This window comes from Culex pipiens, chromosome 1 (genome assembly GCF_016801865.2).
Source record: "Culex pipiens pallens isolate TS chromosome 1, TS_CPP_V2, whole genome shotgun sequence".
Classification (NCBI taxonomy): Eukaryota; Metazoa; Arthropoda; class Insecta; order Diptera; family Culicidae; genus Culex; species Culex pipiens.
The window spans coordinates 110,587,008-110,606,631 of record NC_068937.1 but is presented as its reverse complement, the minus strand read 5'-3'; the positions used below and the strand labels follow the sequence as shown (position 1 = coordinate 110,606,631).

Sequence of the window (19,624 nt, the reverse complement as noted above, 5' to 3'; positions counted from 1 at the left end):
GAAACAGCGAAAGGAGAAACTGCCTCCTTTTTATGTGCGGCAATCAGCAGCAACGATCGACTTTCGAGCGGGGCTGGTTGAACTCATCAAGTCTGGGAAAGTCCAAGGCAACATTCGTCTGTGTCAGGACGGATTTAAGGTGCTGGTGCAATCCAGGCAGCACTATCAACTGGTCAAGGATTACTTGACCGAAAACGAGGCGGAGTACTTTACCCATGATGTCGCCATGGATAAGCCGTACAAAATCGTCGTCAGAGGTCTGTACGACATGCCAGTGGAGGAATTAGCTGCCGAGCTAAAAGTTTTGAAACTGGAAGTGTTGGCCGTGCACAAAATGAGCCGACGCAACAAAGACATCAAGTACCGTGACCAGCTCTACCTGCTGCATTTGGCTAAGGGATCGACGACGCTTCCTGAGCTGAAGGCAATCCGAGCGGTTTTCAACATTATCGTGTCGTGGGAGCGATACCGACCAGTGCACCGTGACGTCACACAATGCTTCAACTGCCTGGGCTTCGGGCACGGAGGTAAGAACTGCCACCTAAAGCGTCGTTGCGCCAAATGTGGTACCGATGCGCACATCACATCCCAGTGCATCCAAGATTCGCTGGTGAAGTGCCTCAACTGCAACGGTGAGCACTCGTCAACCGACCGCAAGTGCCCCAAGAGAGCTGAGTTCGTGAAAATTCGGCAGCAAGCATCGACGAAGAATCAGCCTCAGCGTCGTAGAACTCCTCCAGCCCTGGTGGAGCAAAATTTTCCACCTCTTCAACCGCGACGCCAGGTCCCGAACTTGGCACCGTTGCCGTTGGATCCCAGGAAGAGAGCTGAGATGAATCAACCGCGGCCGGGTTCCACCCAGGAGCCGAGACCGCCACCACCGGGCTTCAGCCAGGAGCCAAGACCAACCCAAGAACCAGCAGTTGAGGAAAATGGTAATGATCTTTACACCTCAACCGAACTCCTCAATATTTTCAAACAGATGTCCGCTGCACTGCGTGGATGCAAAACCAAGACCCAGCAGATTGAAGTGCTGACCTCGTTCGTCATCCAGTATGGATCGTAGGTCCCTCAAGCTGCTGAATTGGAACGCTTGCTCCATTAGGAGGAAGAACTTAGAGCTGGTGGATTTTCTTCGCGAGAAGGAGATCGACGTAGCTGCCATCACGGAAACTCATCTGAAGCCCGGTGAAAAAGTTTATCTGCAAAACTACAAGATCGCGACGCAGCTCGATAGGACCACCTCTGGAGGAGGAGGTGTGCTTGTCGCTGTTCATCGTGATCTCAAGCCACGCCGGCTGCCACACTTCAAGCTGGACATCATCGAGGCCGTTGGGGTGGAAATTCCCACTTCGGTTGGCCCAGTACTCTTCATTGCTGCATACTGCCCACGTCAGGTGAATTCCAGAGATGGTTCAGCAGCAAAACTGAAGAGCGATATCCAGAAGCTGACACGGCGGAGTGCAAAGTACATCATCGCTGGTGACCTCAACGCGAAGCATGAAGTTTGGGGCAACAGCAGGAGGAATCGGAACGGAGTGATTCTGCACAACGATCTGCAAAACGGACACTACAACGTTGTGAGTCCTGATCGACCTACGAGGGTGGCTCGGTCTGGGAATCACTCATCGACTTCTTCATCACCAATATGGCTGAGAACGTGGCTCATCCTGAGGTGTTTGAAGAGTTGAGTTCTGATCACTATCCGGTGGTTGTGGAGGTTGGAGCTTCCGTTACTCCGCAGCGGCAACCAACCCGGAAAGATTACCACAACGTTGACTGGCAGCAGTTTCAGCAAGTGGTCGACAGTAACATCGACTATGATCAACACCCGGAAACTTCTGCCGATATTGATCGTTCGCTGGAGGTGATCCAGCAGGCTATCAACCAAGCAGAGGCTGCCAACGTTCGGGAGGTTCCTGTTAATTTTAAGGTAACTGATATTGACGTAGATACTAAACACTTGATAAGACTTAGGAATGTTTATAGGAGACAATATCAACGGACTGGGGACTATGACAAAAAGATTTCAGTGAACAATTTGAACAAAATCATACAAGACCGACTTGACAATATCAGAAATCAAGAATTTTCAAAACATGTAAGCCAGCTTGGGAATTATTCAAAACCATTTTGGAAACTTTCAAAAGTTCTTAAAAACAAACCAAAGCCTATTCCTCCTTTAATTGTTGAGGATTCTCCTTTGATTACATCCGAGGAAAAGGCAAATGCACTTGGGCTTCATTTTGTTAGTTCACATAATCTTGGCGCTTCCATGACCAGCCGTAAAGAAACATCAGTTGCCAATAGTATTTCAACAATTAATAACTCTACCTTTGAATTTCCTGCAGATTCCCATGTTTCTGGTGAGGAAGTCAAAGTTGCAGTAAAACAAATGAAAAATATGAAAGCTCCTGGCTTTGATAACATTTTTAATCTAGTGTTGAAAAAACAGAGTGATCAGTTCTTTCAACATCTAGCCAATATTTTCAATAAATGTTTGCAACTTGGTTACTTCCCTACCAATTGGAAGCTGGGCAAAGTCATACCAATTTTGAAGCCTCAAAAAGATCCAACATCGCCAACAAGTTATCGTCCCATTAGTCTTTTGAGTAGTCTGTCCAAACTCTTTGAGAAGGTCATCTATTCAAGGCTTTTGGATTTTACCAACGATAATAATATAATTTTGAACGAGCAGTTTGGCTTCCGTAAGGGACATAATACTGCTCATCAGCTTACGAGAGTAACTAAAATCATCAAGCAGAACAAGCTTGAGTCTAAATCAACTGCTATGGCTTTGTTGGATGTTGAGAAGGCTTTTGACAATGTTTGGCATGATGGTTTGATACATAAACTGTATTTGTACGGTTTTCCAATGTATCTTATCAAAATTATCCAGCACTATCTTTCGGAGAGATCGTTCAGGGTTTTTCTGAATGGGATTGCTTCTGGATTATTCAACATTGATGCTGGGGTTCCCCAAGGAAGTATTCTTGGCCCACTTCTGTACAATATTTTTACATCTGATTTGCCTACTCTTCCTGGTAATGGTGTGTTGTCACTTTTTGCTGATGACACTGCCGTTATTTATAAGGGTAAAATAACCAGATATTTAGTTGGCCGTCTTCAGAAGGGTCTTGACGTTCTTTCCGAATACTTTGGCGACTGGAAAATTCGCATAAATGCAGCCAAAACTCAAACCATCATTTTTCCTCTTTCCAAATCGGCCAGATTTGTCCCAAAGGATGATGTTTTGATTAAAATGAATGATGTTTCGATACCCTGGTCAAAGGAAGTTGTCTATTTAGGTCTCATACTTGATTCGAAACTTTTGTTTCGGCAGCATGTAGACAAAATATTGAACAAGTGCAGCATTCTCATCAGGTGCTTGTACCCTTTAATTAACAGAAAATCAAAGCTTTCTTTAAAAAATAAGTTAGCAGTATACAAACAAATAATTTACCCCGTTATTGAGTATGCAGTACCTGTTTGGGAGTGTTGCGCTAGAACTCATAAATTGAAGCTTCAGCGTGTCCAAAACAAGGTACTCAAAATGGTTTTGAATGTTCCTGGCTGGACAAGATCAAGTGAGGTTCATGAATTAGCAGAAGTAAAAATGTTGGATCAGAAGATTCAAGAAAAATGTTTGAAATTCAGGGAAAAATGTGCTATATCTGAATACCCCTTGATTCAAGGATTGGTTTAGTTTATGGTAAGTTTAAGTTAGTTTTAGGTTAGGTTATGTTTTCTTAACATTTTTTTTTTCTTTTTTCCTCATTGTACCTAGTGTTACAAAAATGATAAACCATATGCTTTTAAAGTTATAAAAATGAACAGTGTTTAAATCACGAATAGCAAACTAAAGCTGAAGAGCCACAGCTGACCACTTATTATGTAAACCAAATGTAATTATTATAAGAAAGATTCAATAAATCTAATCTAATCTAATCTAACACAAACGCAGCCAGTCCGATGAAAGCATGCTGGAAAGTCTTGTGATTAGATGACGCCCCAAGCACTTTTCTTGTCAATATTAATAATTGTAGTACATCCGAGAACACCCGAAAATGTAAAACAAAAATTAAAGCGGCCAGCCCTACTGCGTTGTGTTTACCGCAGAGAGGATTCTGAGAACGGATCACATTTCACAGAATCGACAGGGGAGGAGGGATGCGTGGACATACCGTACCAAACGCTCCGGTTATTGATTGCATAGATATTGTGTAGAGTATGTCAAGTGTAGTAATAGTCATTTTATAGAATTTCAATATATCATATATCATATTTGTTTTAATAGATTACCTTCATACCCAGCTGAAAAGCTTTAAAGTGGTTTGTTATTGATTGAGACAAAGCGAATAGTAGTAGAAAAGTTGGGACGTGAAAAACCTTTTTTAAATAAGAATATTAAAGAAACGGTAAGGCTTTATAGAGCGAGAGACTTAGTTGAGGATTCGAATAAAAATTTCGCGAGATACTCTAGTAGAAGCAGTTAAAATTGAATGAGAAAAAGAAAGATAAGAAAAAGAGAAAAAAAAAGATAGTGAAATATTTAAGAAAGAAATATCACAAATTCTCTGCAGAAGGATATTAGGTGGAGCTCTGTTCAGCTGGTGTCCTCCGTTGGCCATTCTTGTAACGGTCTCCACTTCCAACTGCTGATGTACCTCCATCGGTAACACTTCTTTCAAGAGCGGTTTGCTGTAAGGATAGTGTCGTTTAATTAAATCGTATTTTACTTGAATGAATGTATGAATATATTTATAAATATTATTAAACATTATCGTATTTAAGCTATCAGCACGCTAATGAGGATCAAACCTTTTTTTTTAATATATTATAAAGACAAAACAAACAAAACCTGTTCTTTTTTTTTTTTTTTTTTGTTTTATTTTTTTTTATATTTTTTTATATTTTTTTTTTGGGTTTCTTTATTTGTCACTTGGTTAGCTAATCGGATTCCTCTGATAGTTCACTGTCCGACGGGTCTCGAACAAAGTAACGTTTCTTAATTTCTTTCTTCAGTTTGTTTTTGTCGTGAAGCAGATGTGCGAGGTCTGCTCGAACCATTCCAATCGAGGCCAGATCCTTGTCCAGCGTTTGACCCCATGTGTCGCAAGGACGACATTATTATAAGAAAGATTCAATAAAGTATATTTAGTTCAAGTACGTGGTTGCCACAGAAAAATGCAGTTATTCTGAATCGATGGCAAAGCTTGCTAAGATTTTTGGTTCCTTCAAAAACGCTAGACCAAGAAACGTTCGGACAAGAAAAATAAAACCATTCCACTTTCTTCAAGCTCCTCTATATCTGGTTTACTTCACACACGCCTGAAAACGTTAGTTATTGTTCTTAACTTTAGTTGTTTTTGGGGGGAGAAAAAAAAACCTATAAATTTGTCTCGATTTCACAATCCGCTAATCGCTTGCCTTTTTTTCAATGAGTAACTTTCAAAGAGTTGAGTAATTGTTTGAGTGTGTCATTTAATCCACGATATCGATCTATTTCACTGTACTGATTGATTAGAAATGTTGCTGCGGGGTGGAGCTTGCATGTTCTGTCTGTAGGATGGGGGGATAGGGTCACCAATTTGAAAATGGGGTTGGATTGTTTTTTTGGGAGGTTTGAAAGAACACACTGCATGCTTTATTACTGATATATTACAAAATGTTCATGGCTCTGTGTACCTTTGAGGTGTAATGTTTTCTTCTAACATAGTTCATGTGTTGTGTTACTCTTTTTTGAAATTAGTTGACGAAGTTTTTTTTTGTATGTGAGGCTAGATCGCACATGCATTCACACACTCACATACACAGCCAAACGCACGCACGCACGCACACACTTGAACGAAAACACCGCGAGCAGTGTCGACTGTTGCTGACTCTCTTTATAGTACAGGTTTATTTCCGTTTGGGGAGCGCCGCTTCCTCCTGACTTATTTGCTTGATCATTTTCTGTCTGCTAGAATACTTCTCGCATGTGGAACCTAAAATAGCTTTTTAGTGTGTCTGTGCGTGTGTGTGGGGTGGAGGCCGGTACCATAAAAATTTTACCGTGTTCCGTGCGTTTCAACTACAAAAAAAAATCGAGAAAACAAACGAAACTCGCCTATTCGATCATGTTGCTGTTGTTGGTTGTTGTTCATCATCATCATCACCGTTAGTTCTCAACAGAGCGCACGCGGGTTAAGAGTTAGTTGGCTTTAATTTCGCTTCCGTTCTTTTGTTGTTTCTGTGCCGTCGTCGTCGTCGTCTTTGTCGTCGGTTGCTGTTCCGCCGGGCTCATCGTGGTACCGGTGACGCTGGTCGTCACGGGACCAGCGGACGTCGCGGACTGGGCGGTGGTGAGGGTGGTGGCAACGGTTGGGACAACATCGGCGAAAACGACCGCCAGCGGGAACCGCTTCTGGCAGGCCGTCTTGAACTTGTCCAGCTGCTCGGCCGGGGAGCCGGCGAAGAAGCCAGACTTGAGCAGCAGGAACATTTTGGTCGTGATCTGGGGGAGAATTCAATGTTTAGGCTCGGTTGTTTTAAACAGGTGTCCAATCGTCTTACCTCCAACGTGGCGTTGTTCAGCTCGACCGAAGTGAGCAGTTTGACCGCTTCGTCGCGTCGCTTCTCGTCCAGCTGGTACATGATCTTGGCGACTTCGTACAGTGCGTCGTTGCTGGCCCGGTTCGCCGCCAGGAAGCTCTCGTTGAGTTCGGCCGCCGAGTTGGCACCGCGGAACAGCTTGGGCCGCTCGCGGTCAATCACCAGCTTGACGCTTTCGTCGATTTCTTTGGACGCGATCCGCGCCTCCAGCGCCTTGTAGAACCGGATGATGCAGTTGTGCAGGGTAGGATTGTTGGCGTCGATGGCGCGGGCTCGCTTCAACGATTGCAGCATCAGCAGCAGCTTGCCCCGGCGCGAGTAGATCTCGAACGCCATCAGGTGTGTCTCGATGCGGTCCTTGCCGAGCAGCTGCAGCGGTCGCAGGAACTCGATGGCCTTCTCCAGCGGATCTTCCGGCCGGGCCAGCTTGTCCGGTATCAGCTCGTCCAGCTGGGGTGCCTCTGGGTCACCGTCCTGGTTGGCGTTGCGTTGCTTGTTTTCCTTTTTCTGATTCGCCTGCGCGGCCTGGGCGTTCTCCTGTTCGGCCTTCTTCTTGGCGGCCTTGCGTTGCTTGTTGCGCAGCTTTTTCAGCTCCGCCGGGGGCAGGTTTTCTGAAAAGATTAAAAGGTCAACACTTTTCACCGACAATCAACGGTTCAATTCCTTACCAGTATCGAGCTCCTCTTCGGCAGATTCAGCTGGCAGAGGTTTGTCGAATAACCGAACGTAGACCTGCAATGAAAATCAGCAAATTTCAACAATCAACTCATCAAACCACCCCAAAAAATCTCACCTCAATGGCGCACTTGGCCGCCCGGTAGTAGAACGGATGCCGCCGCAGCACGTCCTCCAGCCGAAGCAGTCCCACGTACGAGCGCAGTGTCATCTTGCGCATGCAGTACGTGTGGAAGTCAAACTGGTCCTCGATGATTTCGGAAAAGTGCCGATCCACCTCGTGGCACTTTTTCAGTGCCTCGCCCCACTTCTCCATCCGCTGGTAGGACAGTGCGCACTCCGTCTGGAACCACATGCACTGCATTTCGTTGAGATTTTCCATCGCGGAGACGCCCTCGCGGGTAAACTTGCCGCAAATGTCCTCCGCTTCCTTGATCTGGTTGGCACGTAGCATGTACTTAGCGCACTTGGAGTTGATGTAGCGATCGGCCGTGTCCAGGCTCTGCGCCTCGTCCATCCACTTGACCGCCTCGAGCACATCGCCGGCGTGCTTGTACACGCGACCCTTGGTCACAAACAGCTCGATCAGCGTTGGCGTGTGGTCGATGGCTGCGTTGATAAAGTCCAGCGCCTTTTCCGAGTCGCGCAGGTGATCGTAGTGCTGAGCCAGGTAGAACAGCGTCCACAGCAGCGCCGAAGCCGGCTCCTTGGGCAGATTCTGCTCCTTGTCCTCGGCCGCAAAGTACCCGCTGCTGGTCAGATTCTGGTGATATCCTTCGACGAGTTCGGTAATGACGCGAACCTTCTGCTCGTCACGGTACAGCGAGCGCAGATTCACAAACAGCGGCGGTACGCCCTTCCGCAGATTACGCCGCAGATGCTCGTCGACCAGCGTACGGAACGTGTCGCCCTGGGCCACGTCCAACGGCAGTCGCTTGGCACAGAATGATTGCTGGTGTTCCGCCTGGAGTTTCTGGTACGCCTCGATAGTATCCTCCTGGCCGCTTACCTTGAGCGCCTTCAGATACTGCTCGTAGTACGCAATGTTCTCCGGATTACGCTTGAGCAGCTCGCCGTACACGACACGGGCCTCGTCGTGGCGGTTCAGCTTAAGGCACAGATCACCCATGGTCTCCTTCACGGCGAGCGTGTCCAAAATTTGCAGTTGATACTTTTTCAAATGTTGCAACGCCTTCTCGTAATTGCCCGACTCCTGGATCACCTGGATCTGATAAAGCAGCAACTCGCTGTGCTTGTAGTCGTACGTCTCCACCGTTTGGGACGCCCGGAACGTCTCCAGAATATTGTTAGCTGTGTCGTAATCTCCCAGCAGGTGGTAACTCATGGCAAACCCAATCCACGAGGCGTGCTGCGATGGACGCAACTTGAACAGCTGGTGGCGCGTTTCCCGGTAACCCTCCAAGTCCCGCATCTGAATCTGCAGCAGCGACAAATCGCGCAGAATCTGGATGTTGTCCTTTTCCCACTTGAGCGCATTACGGTAGCACTTGATGGCCTCCTCGTACTTCTTGTCCGACCGCTGCAGCAGACCGTACACGTGCCAGCACACGTGTGACTTGAGATCGTTGCGCAGTCCGCGACGAACGTAGTCGTACGCTTCCTCCTTGCGGCCGAGACAGTTCAGCGTGAGGCCCTTCATCGCGAGCGTTTCACCGTGCTCGGTAAACTTCGGATTGGTCAGGATCTGCTTGGCCAGCTTGAGACCGTTTTTGTACTGCTTCATCTCGTAGCATTTCTAGAAGGCGTAGGAAGTAGGAATTAGTTTAACCTGTCAATACACCGACCTTCAAATCTTTTGCCATCTCTCAAATCAAATTAAATTGTCAAGAGAAGTAAAGTTTTTCGTAAAACAAAAGTTGCTCAAAATGACCTCCTAAACAAGGGAATTTTTTTGAAACCCGAACAAGCTTACAGTTCGTGTTCTACGAAACAACTTTGCCGAAGAGTGCAAAGAGATCTGTTCATGCTCAAAATCTTTTATGAGTTTATAACATCGCCCCTTATTTTCAAATATTTTTTTTTATTATTTCTAAGAAGGAAAGTTAAGTTCAATTTCCATATCTTCTCTCAAGCATAGCAACCCTCATAATCTAGTTTTTTGTGAACATATGGATTTTCCTAATAACTGTAAATATGTCTTCAATGAATATTTACAGTTGACCTTAAAAATAACAAAAAAAAACAGTTTAATTAGTTGTTTTGAGTCATTGTTCATCTTATTGCAAAATTCCCGATACTGAGAAATTACATATAAGCTACATTAGTTATTTTGTTTACAAAAATCAAATAACGAATTTGTGCAACTTTTGAAAAATCACTCAGTGCGTATTAAGATTCGTAAATATTTTAAACTACAATTTTGAGTCTTAAAAAGCTCAAGAAACATTTTTTTATTTGCAGATTCAAAAAAGACCAAAAGATTCCTCAAATTAATGAGGCTGCTTAAATTAACGTTTCATAGAATTAGTATGAATTAATTGTAACTTAATTCATTAAAAAGAATCAAATTTATTCCTTTTCATTTTAAATTTTGGCACTATTGGCATAGTAAAAAAAAAACTCCCGGGTCCCGGGAATTCCCGGGAAATGGCCATATTCAACTCTCGATTCCCGGGAAATTGAAAATCTCGAGAATCGTCACCCTCTACATGTCACAGATGAAAAATTATCCGAAGTAAAATTCTTCCAAGACCTTCGGATAGTCGAGTCTGGACTATAGTTTCAAAAAGCCGCAGGTAATTATTTCTGGAGTTTTTCAAGGACCTATTAAACATATAAAAGACAATAGCTTATAGGACCTTTTCAAAAAAAAAAAAAAACTCTGGATTTTTTTTATTTTATAATTGTATTTATTTATTTGCTGTAAAAAAAATAATGATAAGAAGCAGTTTTTTTATGGCAGCATTCCAGTGGCTCAAATAAACAACAAACATTCAATCAATCGAAATATGCTCAATCTGAACACCGACGTAAACTTCGAAATAGGGGAAGGTGTGGGGCAAGACGACCATATGGGGCAAGAGGAACAATCGCTTGTACGGCCGTAATTTTTACAATTTTGATTTTTTCCAGTATGAGGAATTGTTGCTAGCAATGCTGATTCTAGTACAACATAACCGCCAAAACGACGTAAACGTCTCGGGACATAAGATTAAATGAAGTTTTTTTTTCAAAACTTTTGTTTTCTCATAATATTTGGAAAGTACAAAATAAGGCTTAGGGTTCGTTTTAAGGCTCATTTTATCAAAATGCTATTTTTCCTAGACCAGTAGTGTCCCTACCAATAACTTGCACTTATTATAAAGTATGATTTAACTTTTGGTTATTTTTGTTGATAGCTTTTAAAAGGTGGGGCAAGGATACCATATGGATTTTTAGTTTCAAAAAAATTACGAATTTCTGCAACAGCATATTTTATTGGGAAATAAATACTCAAAAATACTTTAAAACTCATAAACAATTGTAAAAAAAATGTCCATACAGAATATAGTGATATTATGAAAACTTACTATTTATCATCTAGGTAATAATGTTTTTCCGTAAAAACGATCAAATTTTTAGTTAAATTTAATTATTAAATCTAAAAATGGAAGAAACGTTCCAAAACAATCTAATCTGATGTTGATGTATTTAAGAGCGAGTCCACGAGCAAAGCATACCCATCTCGCATCGACCTCACCAATCTGCCTGAAATTTTCAGGGGTTGTTTGTACATATGAAACTAGCATCTGGCCAAAATATGAGCACTCTAGGTCAACGGTAAGTGGGGCAAATCGGGACACAAAGTTTGAATGTTCAAAAACGTCAAAAATCTTAAAAAGGCTATAACTTAGGCAAAATTCAATTTAATTTCAAAATTCAAAATGCATCTGAAAGGGCTTTACCCAATTGGGTAAATCCAAAGGGAGTTATTGGCATTTTAGTGAAAAAAATAGCATAATTTTCAAACTCAAATAAAAAAGTGTTCCATCCAGATATCAACTCGGTTCGACCTGCAGCTTGTAGGGGACATCTGGGACTACCATCTGAGACTGAGAACGCTTTGGGTAAGGCAGTTAAACATATTAAATAGACACTTTTACTTTTAGTGAATTTTTTGGTTGTAAATTTTTGCTCGGGGGACCCCTTAGATCAAATTTTCCGGTGATAATTTTGTCATATTCGTGTTCCTGAGACAATTTCACAATAGAAACATACACAAAAATGTTTATTTTCATCTCATTCATCTTCATTCATTTTAACCTTTTAAAAAATGAAAGTAAAAAAAAATTAAGAAGCTGCTTTTTTCTGGTGTCATCTAGTATCCTTGGAAACGAATTGATTTTCAATAAATGTGAATCGAAGATTTTTTTTAACTTTCATTTTTTAAAGGGTTAAAATGGATGAAAATAAACATTTTTATGCATGTTTCTATTGTGAAATTGTCTCAAGAACACGAATATGATGATTATCACCAGAAAATGGGATCTAAGGGGTCCCCCGAGCAAAAATTTACCAACCAAAAAATTTACTAAAAGTAAAAGTGTCTATTAAATATGTTAAATTGCTTACCCAAAGCGTTCTCAGTCTCAGATGGTAGTCCCAGATGTCCCCTACAAGCTGCAGGTCGAACCGAGTTGATATCTGGATGGAACACTTTTTTATTTGAGTTTGAAAATTATGCTATTTTTTCACTAAAATGCCAATAACTCCCTTTGGATTTACCCAATTGGGATGCTCTACCCTGCATTTTGTTGCATTTTTTAAAGCCCTTTCAGATGCATTTTGAATTTTGAAATTAAATTGAATTTTGCCTAAGTTATAGCCTTTTTAAGATTTTTTACGTTTTTGAACATTTAAATATTGTGTCCCGATTTGCCCCACTTCCCGTTGACCTAGAGTGCTCATATTTTGGCCAGATGCTAGTTTCATATGTACAAACAACCCCTGAAAATTTCAGGCAGATTGGTGAGGTCCAAACGACGTCCCATACAAAGGAGTATGCCTTGTTCGTGGACTCGCTCTTAAGTGATAATCGTGATAACAGTTTCCGAAGACGGGACCCGCTCATCGGAGCAGTGGTGACCCACCTGAACAACGTCATCAGCACCAAAAGCGCCGAACACCGCTACAAAAACGTCGGCTCCTTGCTAAGGACGCTGGACAACGGCAGCAACAAGTTCTGGATGCTTACCCGCAACCTCCGGAACACGGTCAAGTACAGCCCCCCGCTGAACGTCAACGGAGACCTCGTAGTGAGCCCTTCAGCGAAAGCCGAAGCGCTCGCGAGTGCGTTCGCCGCTGCCCACAACAACGAGCAACCAGATGATCCCGAAACATCGGCCGCTGTGGAGAACGTGCTTGGCCACATCCGAGCGACAACTCCTCCGTGCCTCCGGCCGCCCTTGTAAAGACGAAAGAGGTCAAGGCGATCATCCGCACGCTCAAAAACCGGAAGTCTCCTGGGCAAGACGGAAACCGGAATACGTGCTTCAAGCAGCTGCCAAGAAAAGGGTTGGTCGTCCTGACCAAAATCTTCAACGCTTGCCTGGCCTTGGGCTACTTTCCGGCCAGCTGGAAGCACGCGAACGTGATCGCAAACCCAAAAGCAAACAAGGACATAACCAATCCAGGTAACTACCGCCCGATCAGCCTTTTGAGCAGCCTGAGCAAACTCCTGGAACGGGTGATCCTCACTCGGATAAACCGTCACCTGGAGACGGAGCAACTCATCCCACACGAGCAGTTCGGCTTCAAGCCGGGGCACTCAACGGTGCACCAACTCGCCCGTATCTCGGAGATGGTGAAGCGCGGTTTCCTGGCGGGGAAGTCGACCGGCATGATCCTTCTCGACGTCGAAAAGGCCTACGACTCCGTCCCGGTCGGAAAAAAATCTGGTAAATTTGAGTGTTTGGCGCAGGCGGACGTTTGTCGTGCAGTTCAGACACACTTGGCACATTTCTTTTAGCCAGGTTTTGCGTGACGCCCGACGAATCTGGCGAAAATCTGGCGGGATAACTCACAGCTGTCTGGCACAAAAACCAATCGGTTCAATCGGTTGAACCGTGCACGACCGGTTTGTTGCATATTCGCCAAAATTCTGACAACAATCTTGGGCCAGTCGGGGGGAAAATCTGCCAGACGTCTTGCGCAGCTAAGCGCAGTGCCCAAGACAAAACGCCCGCCAGGCGCCCCCCGTTTCTGTCTGGGGTGTGGCAGGACGCCGTGGTCTACAAGTTCTTCGGCTCGACCTGGTCAAGATCGTCGAGTCGTTTCTGACAAATCGGTTGTTTACGGTGAATGGCGAGCATTTCCTTAGACCATCTCCACCGGGCGCGCGCAGTAAGGATTTGGAAGCGCTCCACCATCACTCATCCCCACACCGGTCGCTCATAAACGCGCTCATAAAATAGCAGCTCGACCCTCGGTGAACAGCGGGTGACCAAATTTAGTCGCCCGCTAGTAGCGCGCACAAATATTTGACATCTGCTTGAAGTGAAAGGAGAATCGAGATTTTTTTTTGAAATGGACTTTTTTCGGTACCACGGAACTAGACATTGATAATGGACATTTTCATTGGGCTGGCCACAACCTGGATTGACCCAGATTCTCCGGGGGATGTTCCGTTGAGCGTACATTGGCGGTACCAATGAATATGAACAATGTTGGTGTGAAACTTCAAGATTTTTTAAATCGCAGATAAAAATTTCGAAAATGGACATTGCGAGTAGACTTGCCACAACCCGAATTGGTCCCAGTTCCCCCGGGGATGTTCCGCTGAGCGGACATTGGCGACACCGAATGAATATGGACAATATTGGTGTCAAACTTCACGATTTTCAAAATCACATATGAAAATTACGAAAATGGACATTTGCAGCGAACTGGCCACAACCCCGATGGTTCCGGTTTCCCCGGGGGATGTTCCGTTGGAGGGACATTGGCGACACCGAATGAATATGGACAATATTGGTGTCAAACTTCACGATTTTCAAAATCACATATGAAAATTACGAAAATGGACATTTGCAACGAACTGGCCACAACCCGGATGGTTCCGGTTTCCCCGGAGGATGTTCCGTTTGAGGTACATTGGTGGCACTGTATGAATATGGGCAATATTGGTGTCAAACTTCACGGTTTTCAAAATCACATATGAAAATTACGAAAACTGACATTTTAAACGGACTGGCCACAACCCGGATGGTTCCGGGTTCCCCGGAGGATGTTCCGTTGGAGAGACAGTGGCGGCACCGTATGAATATGGGCAACATTGGTGTCAAATTCACAATTTTCAAAATCACATATGACAATTTATGAAAATGGATATTTTCAACGAACTGGCCACAATCCGGATGGCTCTGGGTTCCCCGGGGGATGTTCCGTTGGAGGGACATTGGCGGCACCGTATGAATATGGGCAATATTGGTGTCAAACTTCACGATTTCCAAAATCACATATGAAAATTACGAAAATGGACATTTGCAACGAACTGGCCACAACCCGGATGGTTCCGGTTTCCCCGGAGGATGTTCCGTTGGAGGGACATTGGCGGCACTGTATGAATATTGGTGTCAAAATTCACAATTTCCAAAATCACATATGAATATTGCGAAAACTGACATTTTAAACCGACTTGCCAGAACCTGGATGGTTCCGGGTTCCCTGGTAGATGTTCCGTTGGAGAGACTTTGGCGGCACCGATGAATATGGGCAATATTGGTGTTAAATTTCACGACATTCAAAATCACATATGGAAATTACGAAAATGGACATTGTGAGTGGACTGGCCACAATCCGAATTGATCCGGGTTCCCCGGGGGATGTTCTGTTGGAGGGACTTTGATGGCACCGTATGAATATGGGCAATATTGGTGTTAAATTTCAAGATTTTCAAAATCACATATGGAAATTACGAAAATTGACATTGTGAGTGGACTGGCCACAACCCGAATTGATCTGGGTTCCCGCAGGGATGTTCCGTTGCACGGAGATTGGCGGCACCGTATGAATATGGGCAATATTGGTGTTAAAATTCACGATTTTCAATATCACATATGAAAATTACGAAAATTGACATTTGCAGCGAACTGGCCACAACCCGGATGGTTCCGGGTTCCCCTGACAATGTTTGGTTGAAGGGACATTGAAGGAATTTATTTTTTGAATTAATTTAAATTGTGGATTGTGGATGCCGGGACCCGTGGTGTAGGGGTAAGCGTAGTTGCCTCTCACCCAGTCGGCCTGGGTTCGATCCCAGACGGTCCCGGTGGCATTTTTCGAGACGAGATTTGTCTGATCACGCCTTCCGTCGGACGGGAAGTAAATGTTGGCCCCGGTCTAACCTAGAGGTTAGGTCGATAGCTCAGTCCAGGTGTAGGAGTCGTCTCCCTGGGTCCTGTCTCGGTGGAGTCGCTTGTAGGCAGTTGGACTAACAATCCAAAGGTCGTCAGTTCGAATCCCGGGGTGGATGGAAGCTAAGGTGTAAAAAGAGGTTTGCAATTGCCTCAACAATCAAGCCTTCGGACAGCTAGTTTCGAGTAGGAATCTCGCAATCGAGAACGCCAAGGCAATGCTGTAGAGCGAATAATTTGATTTGGATGACTGTAGAAAAAAAATGATATTTCTTTACAACTTCAATATTTGTTATTTATTCATTTGTGCCGATAATGTCCCTTCAACAAAACATACTCCGCGGAACTCGGACTGATGCAGTTTGTGACGAATAAACTTAATATGTTCATTTTCGTAATTTCGATAGGTGATTTTGAAAATCGTGAAGTTTGACACCAACATGTTCATATGATACCGCCATATCCTTTCAATGGAACTTCCCCCGGGAAACCCGGAACTACCTGGGTTGTGGCCAGTCCACTCAAAATATCAGTTTTCGTAATTTTAATGTGATTTTGAAAATCGTGAAGTTTGACACCAATATTGCCCATATTCACACTGTGCCACCAATGTCCGCTCAACGGAACATCCCCGCGGGAACCCGGACCAATTCGTGTTGTGGCCAATCCACTGAAAATGTTTATTTTCGTAATTTTCATATGTGCCGCCAATGTCCCTCAAATGGAACATCCCCCGGGGAACCCGGAACCGTCCGGGTTCTGGCCAGTCCGTTTAAAATGTCAGTTTTTGCAATATTCATATGTGATTTTGGAAATTGTGAATTTTGACACCAATGTTGCCCATATTCATACGGTGCCACCAATGTCCCTCCAACGGAACATCCTCCGGGGAAACCGGAACCATCCGGGTTGTGGCCAGTTCGCTGCAAATGTCCATTTTCGTAATTTTCATATGTGATTTTGAAAATCGTGAAGTTTGACACCAATATTGTCCATATTCATTCGGTGTCGCCAATGTCCCTCCAACGGAACATCCCCCGGGGAAACCGGAACCATCGGGGTTGTGGCCAGTTCGCTGCAAATGTCCATTTTCGTAATTTTCATATGTGATTTTGAAAATCGTGAAGTTTGACACCAATATTGTCCATATTCATTCGGTGTCGCCAATGTCCGCTCAGCGGAACATCCCCGGGGGAACTGGGACCAATTCGGGTTGTGGCAAGTCTACTCGCAATGTCCATTTTCGAAATTTTTATCTGCGATTTAAAAAATCTTGAAGTTTCACACCAACATTGTTCATATTCATTGGTACCGCCAATGTACGCTCAACGGAACATCCCCCGGAGAATCTGGGCCAATCCGGGTTGTGGCCAGCCCAATGAAAATGTCCATTTTCATAAATTTTCATGTGTGATTTCGAAAATTATGAATTTTGACACCAATATTGCCCATATCCATACGGTGCCGCCAATGTCCCTCCAACGGAACATCCCCCGGGGAACCCGGACCAATCCAGGTTGCGGCCAATCAAGTTTTTTTTTGGAAATAATTACTTCTGGCTTTGAAGATTTTGGCAAATTGGTCATGCCAATAAATTAAAACAAATTTTATTTCGAAACGTCAAAATAAGCTGATACTCACCCCCGGTGGGGTTGGCTGTAACTATTTTACCGACCCGTTTTATCAACGACCGGTGTGGGAAGGGTGACTAAACTAAAATAGTAGCGCTGTGGGTGAACAAAATAGTCACTCAGTTATGTGCGCACTGGTGGAGATGCTCTTAGCTTGTTACACTTGCCCCACTTTCCCCTACCTGAATTCCGTTAAATTGACCACTGGAAGAGTGTATCCCTAACACGGACGTAAACTTCAAGTAGCTAGTATGAAACAAAACGAGCTATTAATGCTCTACTAATTTATTTATAGCACCTCTCGATATCATAACAGAGCTGACATGAACTACGTAATTCAACGCCATTCCGGTTCTGTCGCGGCAGAATTCCTTTAACTTTTTCGAGTAATTTTAAAGCCTTACCTCCCCAGTCAAATCAATCCGAATTCTGAAACGGAATCTAATTAGAATCGTATACAAATTCCGTTTCAAATGCAACAACCGGTTCCGTGTTCGAACCGGTTGTTGCGTTTGAAACGGAATTTGTATTCGATTCTAATTAGATTCCGTTTCAGAATTCGGATTGATTTGACTGGGTCAGAGAGGAAGGCGATATCGTAATTTATGAAACAATATTGGACTTCCCTGAACTGATTAAAAGCTTTCACTAACAAGTTATCATAACAAATTACAACAACAAAAAATCGGTGAAACGTGTGTATCCATGCTAGAAATCCATAGTTTTCGAAGCAGCACTATTATTTTAGTAATGTTAAGTAAAAAATAATATTTACACAACGGAATTAGAATAAAGTTTACCTAGTTTTTCGATCTCATAACTTTTGCGAATATTCATAAAAAATTAAATCTTATTTCTGGCAACACTGCCAGGGCTAAAAGCAACCCGAGGAAGAAAAAAAAACTTCCACCCGCGGGAAGAAGAAAACATCCAAGAACGAAAAGAAGACCCCCACCTCCGAGAACGGCCTGGTCCTCGGCAACAGTCGTCGTCGCACTTCCGCCCTCCTTATCCGAGCCTGTGCCGTCACTTACCAAGATCTTCCGGAACAGGGCGCTCTCCTTCGGCGGCAGCGGATCGCTGGAAGGCATCTTTTCGGTGTGTTCTTCACTGGATTTTGCAGCGGCAGGGGAAAAAAAACACGTTCGCACGCAACTCGAAGCACAGGTTCCGAAATAGACAGACGTGGGGACACTTCCCGGCGGGGTGCCTCTACTGGCAGAGCTGGAGTACACACACGCACACACTCGGGGAGGCGAAATCCGGATTTCGACGGAATCTAGCGGCGCGGTACCCTCGCAGAAATCTCGCGCACCTTCAGCTTTTTTGCTAATGATGTTCCGAAGCGAAGCGGTTCAGTCCGGTGACACTTTTGAAGGAACCGCAAGCGCGAACCGGTTCACGGACGGGACGGTGCCGCAGGGGTGGGATGACAGAGCTGTCAAAAAACAGGTGCTGAATACGAGGGGCGCCTTTCGGATTTATCTCTGTGCTTCGCACTGTTATTTGAAATAACCCATTTATTATTAGGTTTTACAGCGTGACGTCACGAGCGCACACGCACACACATTTTTACAGAGACACACGTGCAAAAAATGTAAACAGTGCAGCCAAGCTGTCAAATTTCTAACCTAAAAATCGAGTCGGCGTAAAACCTAATTGTTTTTACTCAAATTCCTATGAAAATCAGATAAGATTTGCACGCAGAAAAATAAGGCTTTGTATGCACGCATACCGAGACGCATACATAAATGTTGTGAGCATTGCATATAAGTTTTATGTATAAAAGCATACTGCAAAAATCTATAGTATCGCGCACATACAACTTATATGCAATGCTCACAAAGTGTATTTGCGTAAACAATATTTTGTGTTAGGAAGGAAGCAAGTTATGTGCGATACGCATATAAAATCTATGAAGATTGTTACTCAAATTTATATGTACATGAGGTTCAATATGACAACTCATAAGTTTTAATAAGCTGATTTGAGATACAGTTATGTGCAGTTGGCATATAAAATCAATCATGATTTTAGCTTCCGTGTATGTCATGGTTTTTATAAGACTCATGTCTGACTCGAGTATGTGCAGCTTGCATTTAAATTTTATCATGATATTTATTTCAGTGTGTGACACTGCACTTTTTTCAGTATAGGATCTTAAAGCCCTATATCAATTTTTATGTAAAACGTTAAAAAACACGATCACGCAGAAAAATAAGGCATATTTGAATCAACGAAACGTTTTGTTGATTTGAAAATCACGATTTTATTGAATCAACGCTAAACGTCAAAGCAGCTTTTTCAAAACAACAAAAGACTTTTGTGGAATTGAGAAAATCAAAGTTTGTTTCAACGCAATTTTGTTGT

General features: G+C 43.7%; 1 protein-coding gene across 1 annotated transcript; it reads right to left on the bottom strand.

Annotated features, from left to right (window-relative positions):
• Positions 1–5,289: 5,289 nt before the first annotated feature.
• Positions 5,290–18,649, bottom strand: LOC120417203 (N-alpha-acetyltransferase 15, NatA auxiliary subunit). The gene is made up of 5 exons (XM_039579169.2): positions 18,289–18,649; positions 7,388–9,025; positions 7,263–7,326; positions 6,556–7,205; positions 5,290–6,496 (listed from the first exon to the last, which is right to left on the bottom strand). The coding sequence occupies exons 1-5, from the start codon at positions 18,343–18,345 to the stop codon at positions 6,194–6,196; spliced, it is 2,712 nt and encodes a 903-aa protein (XP_039435103.1). The 5' UTR covers positions 18,346–18,649; the 3' UTR covers positions 5,290–6,193.
• Between the last annotated feature and the right edge of the window lie 975 nt (positions 18,650–19,624).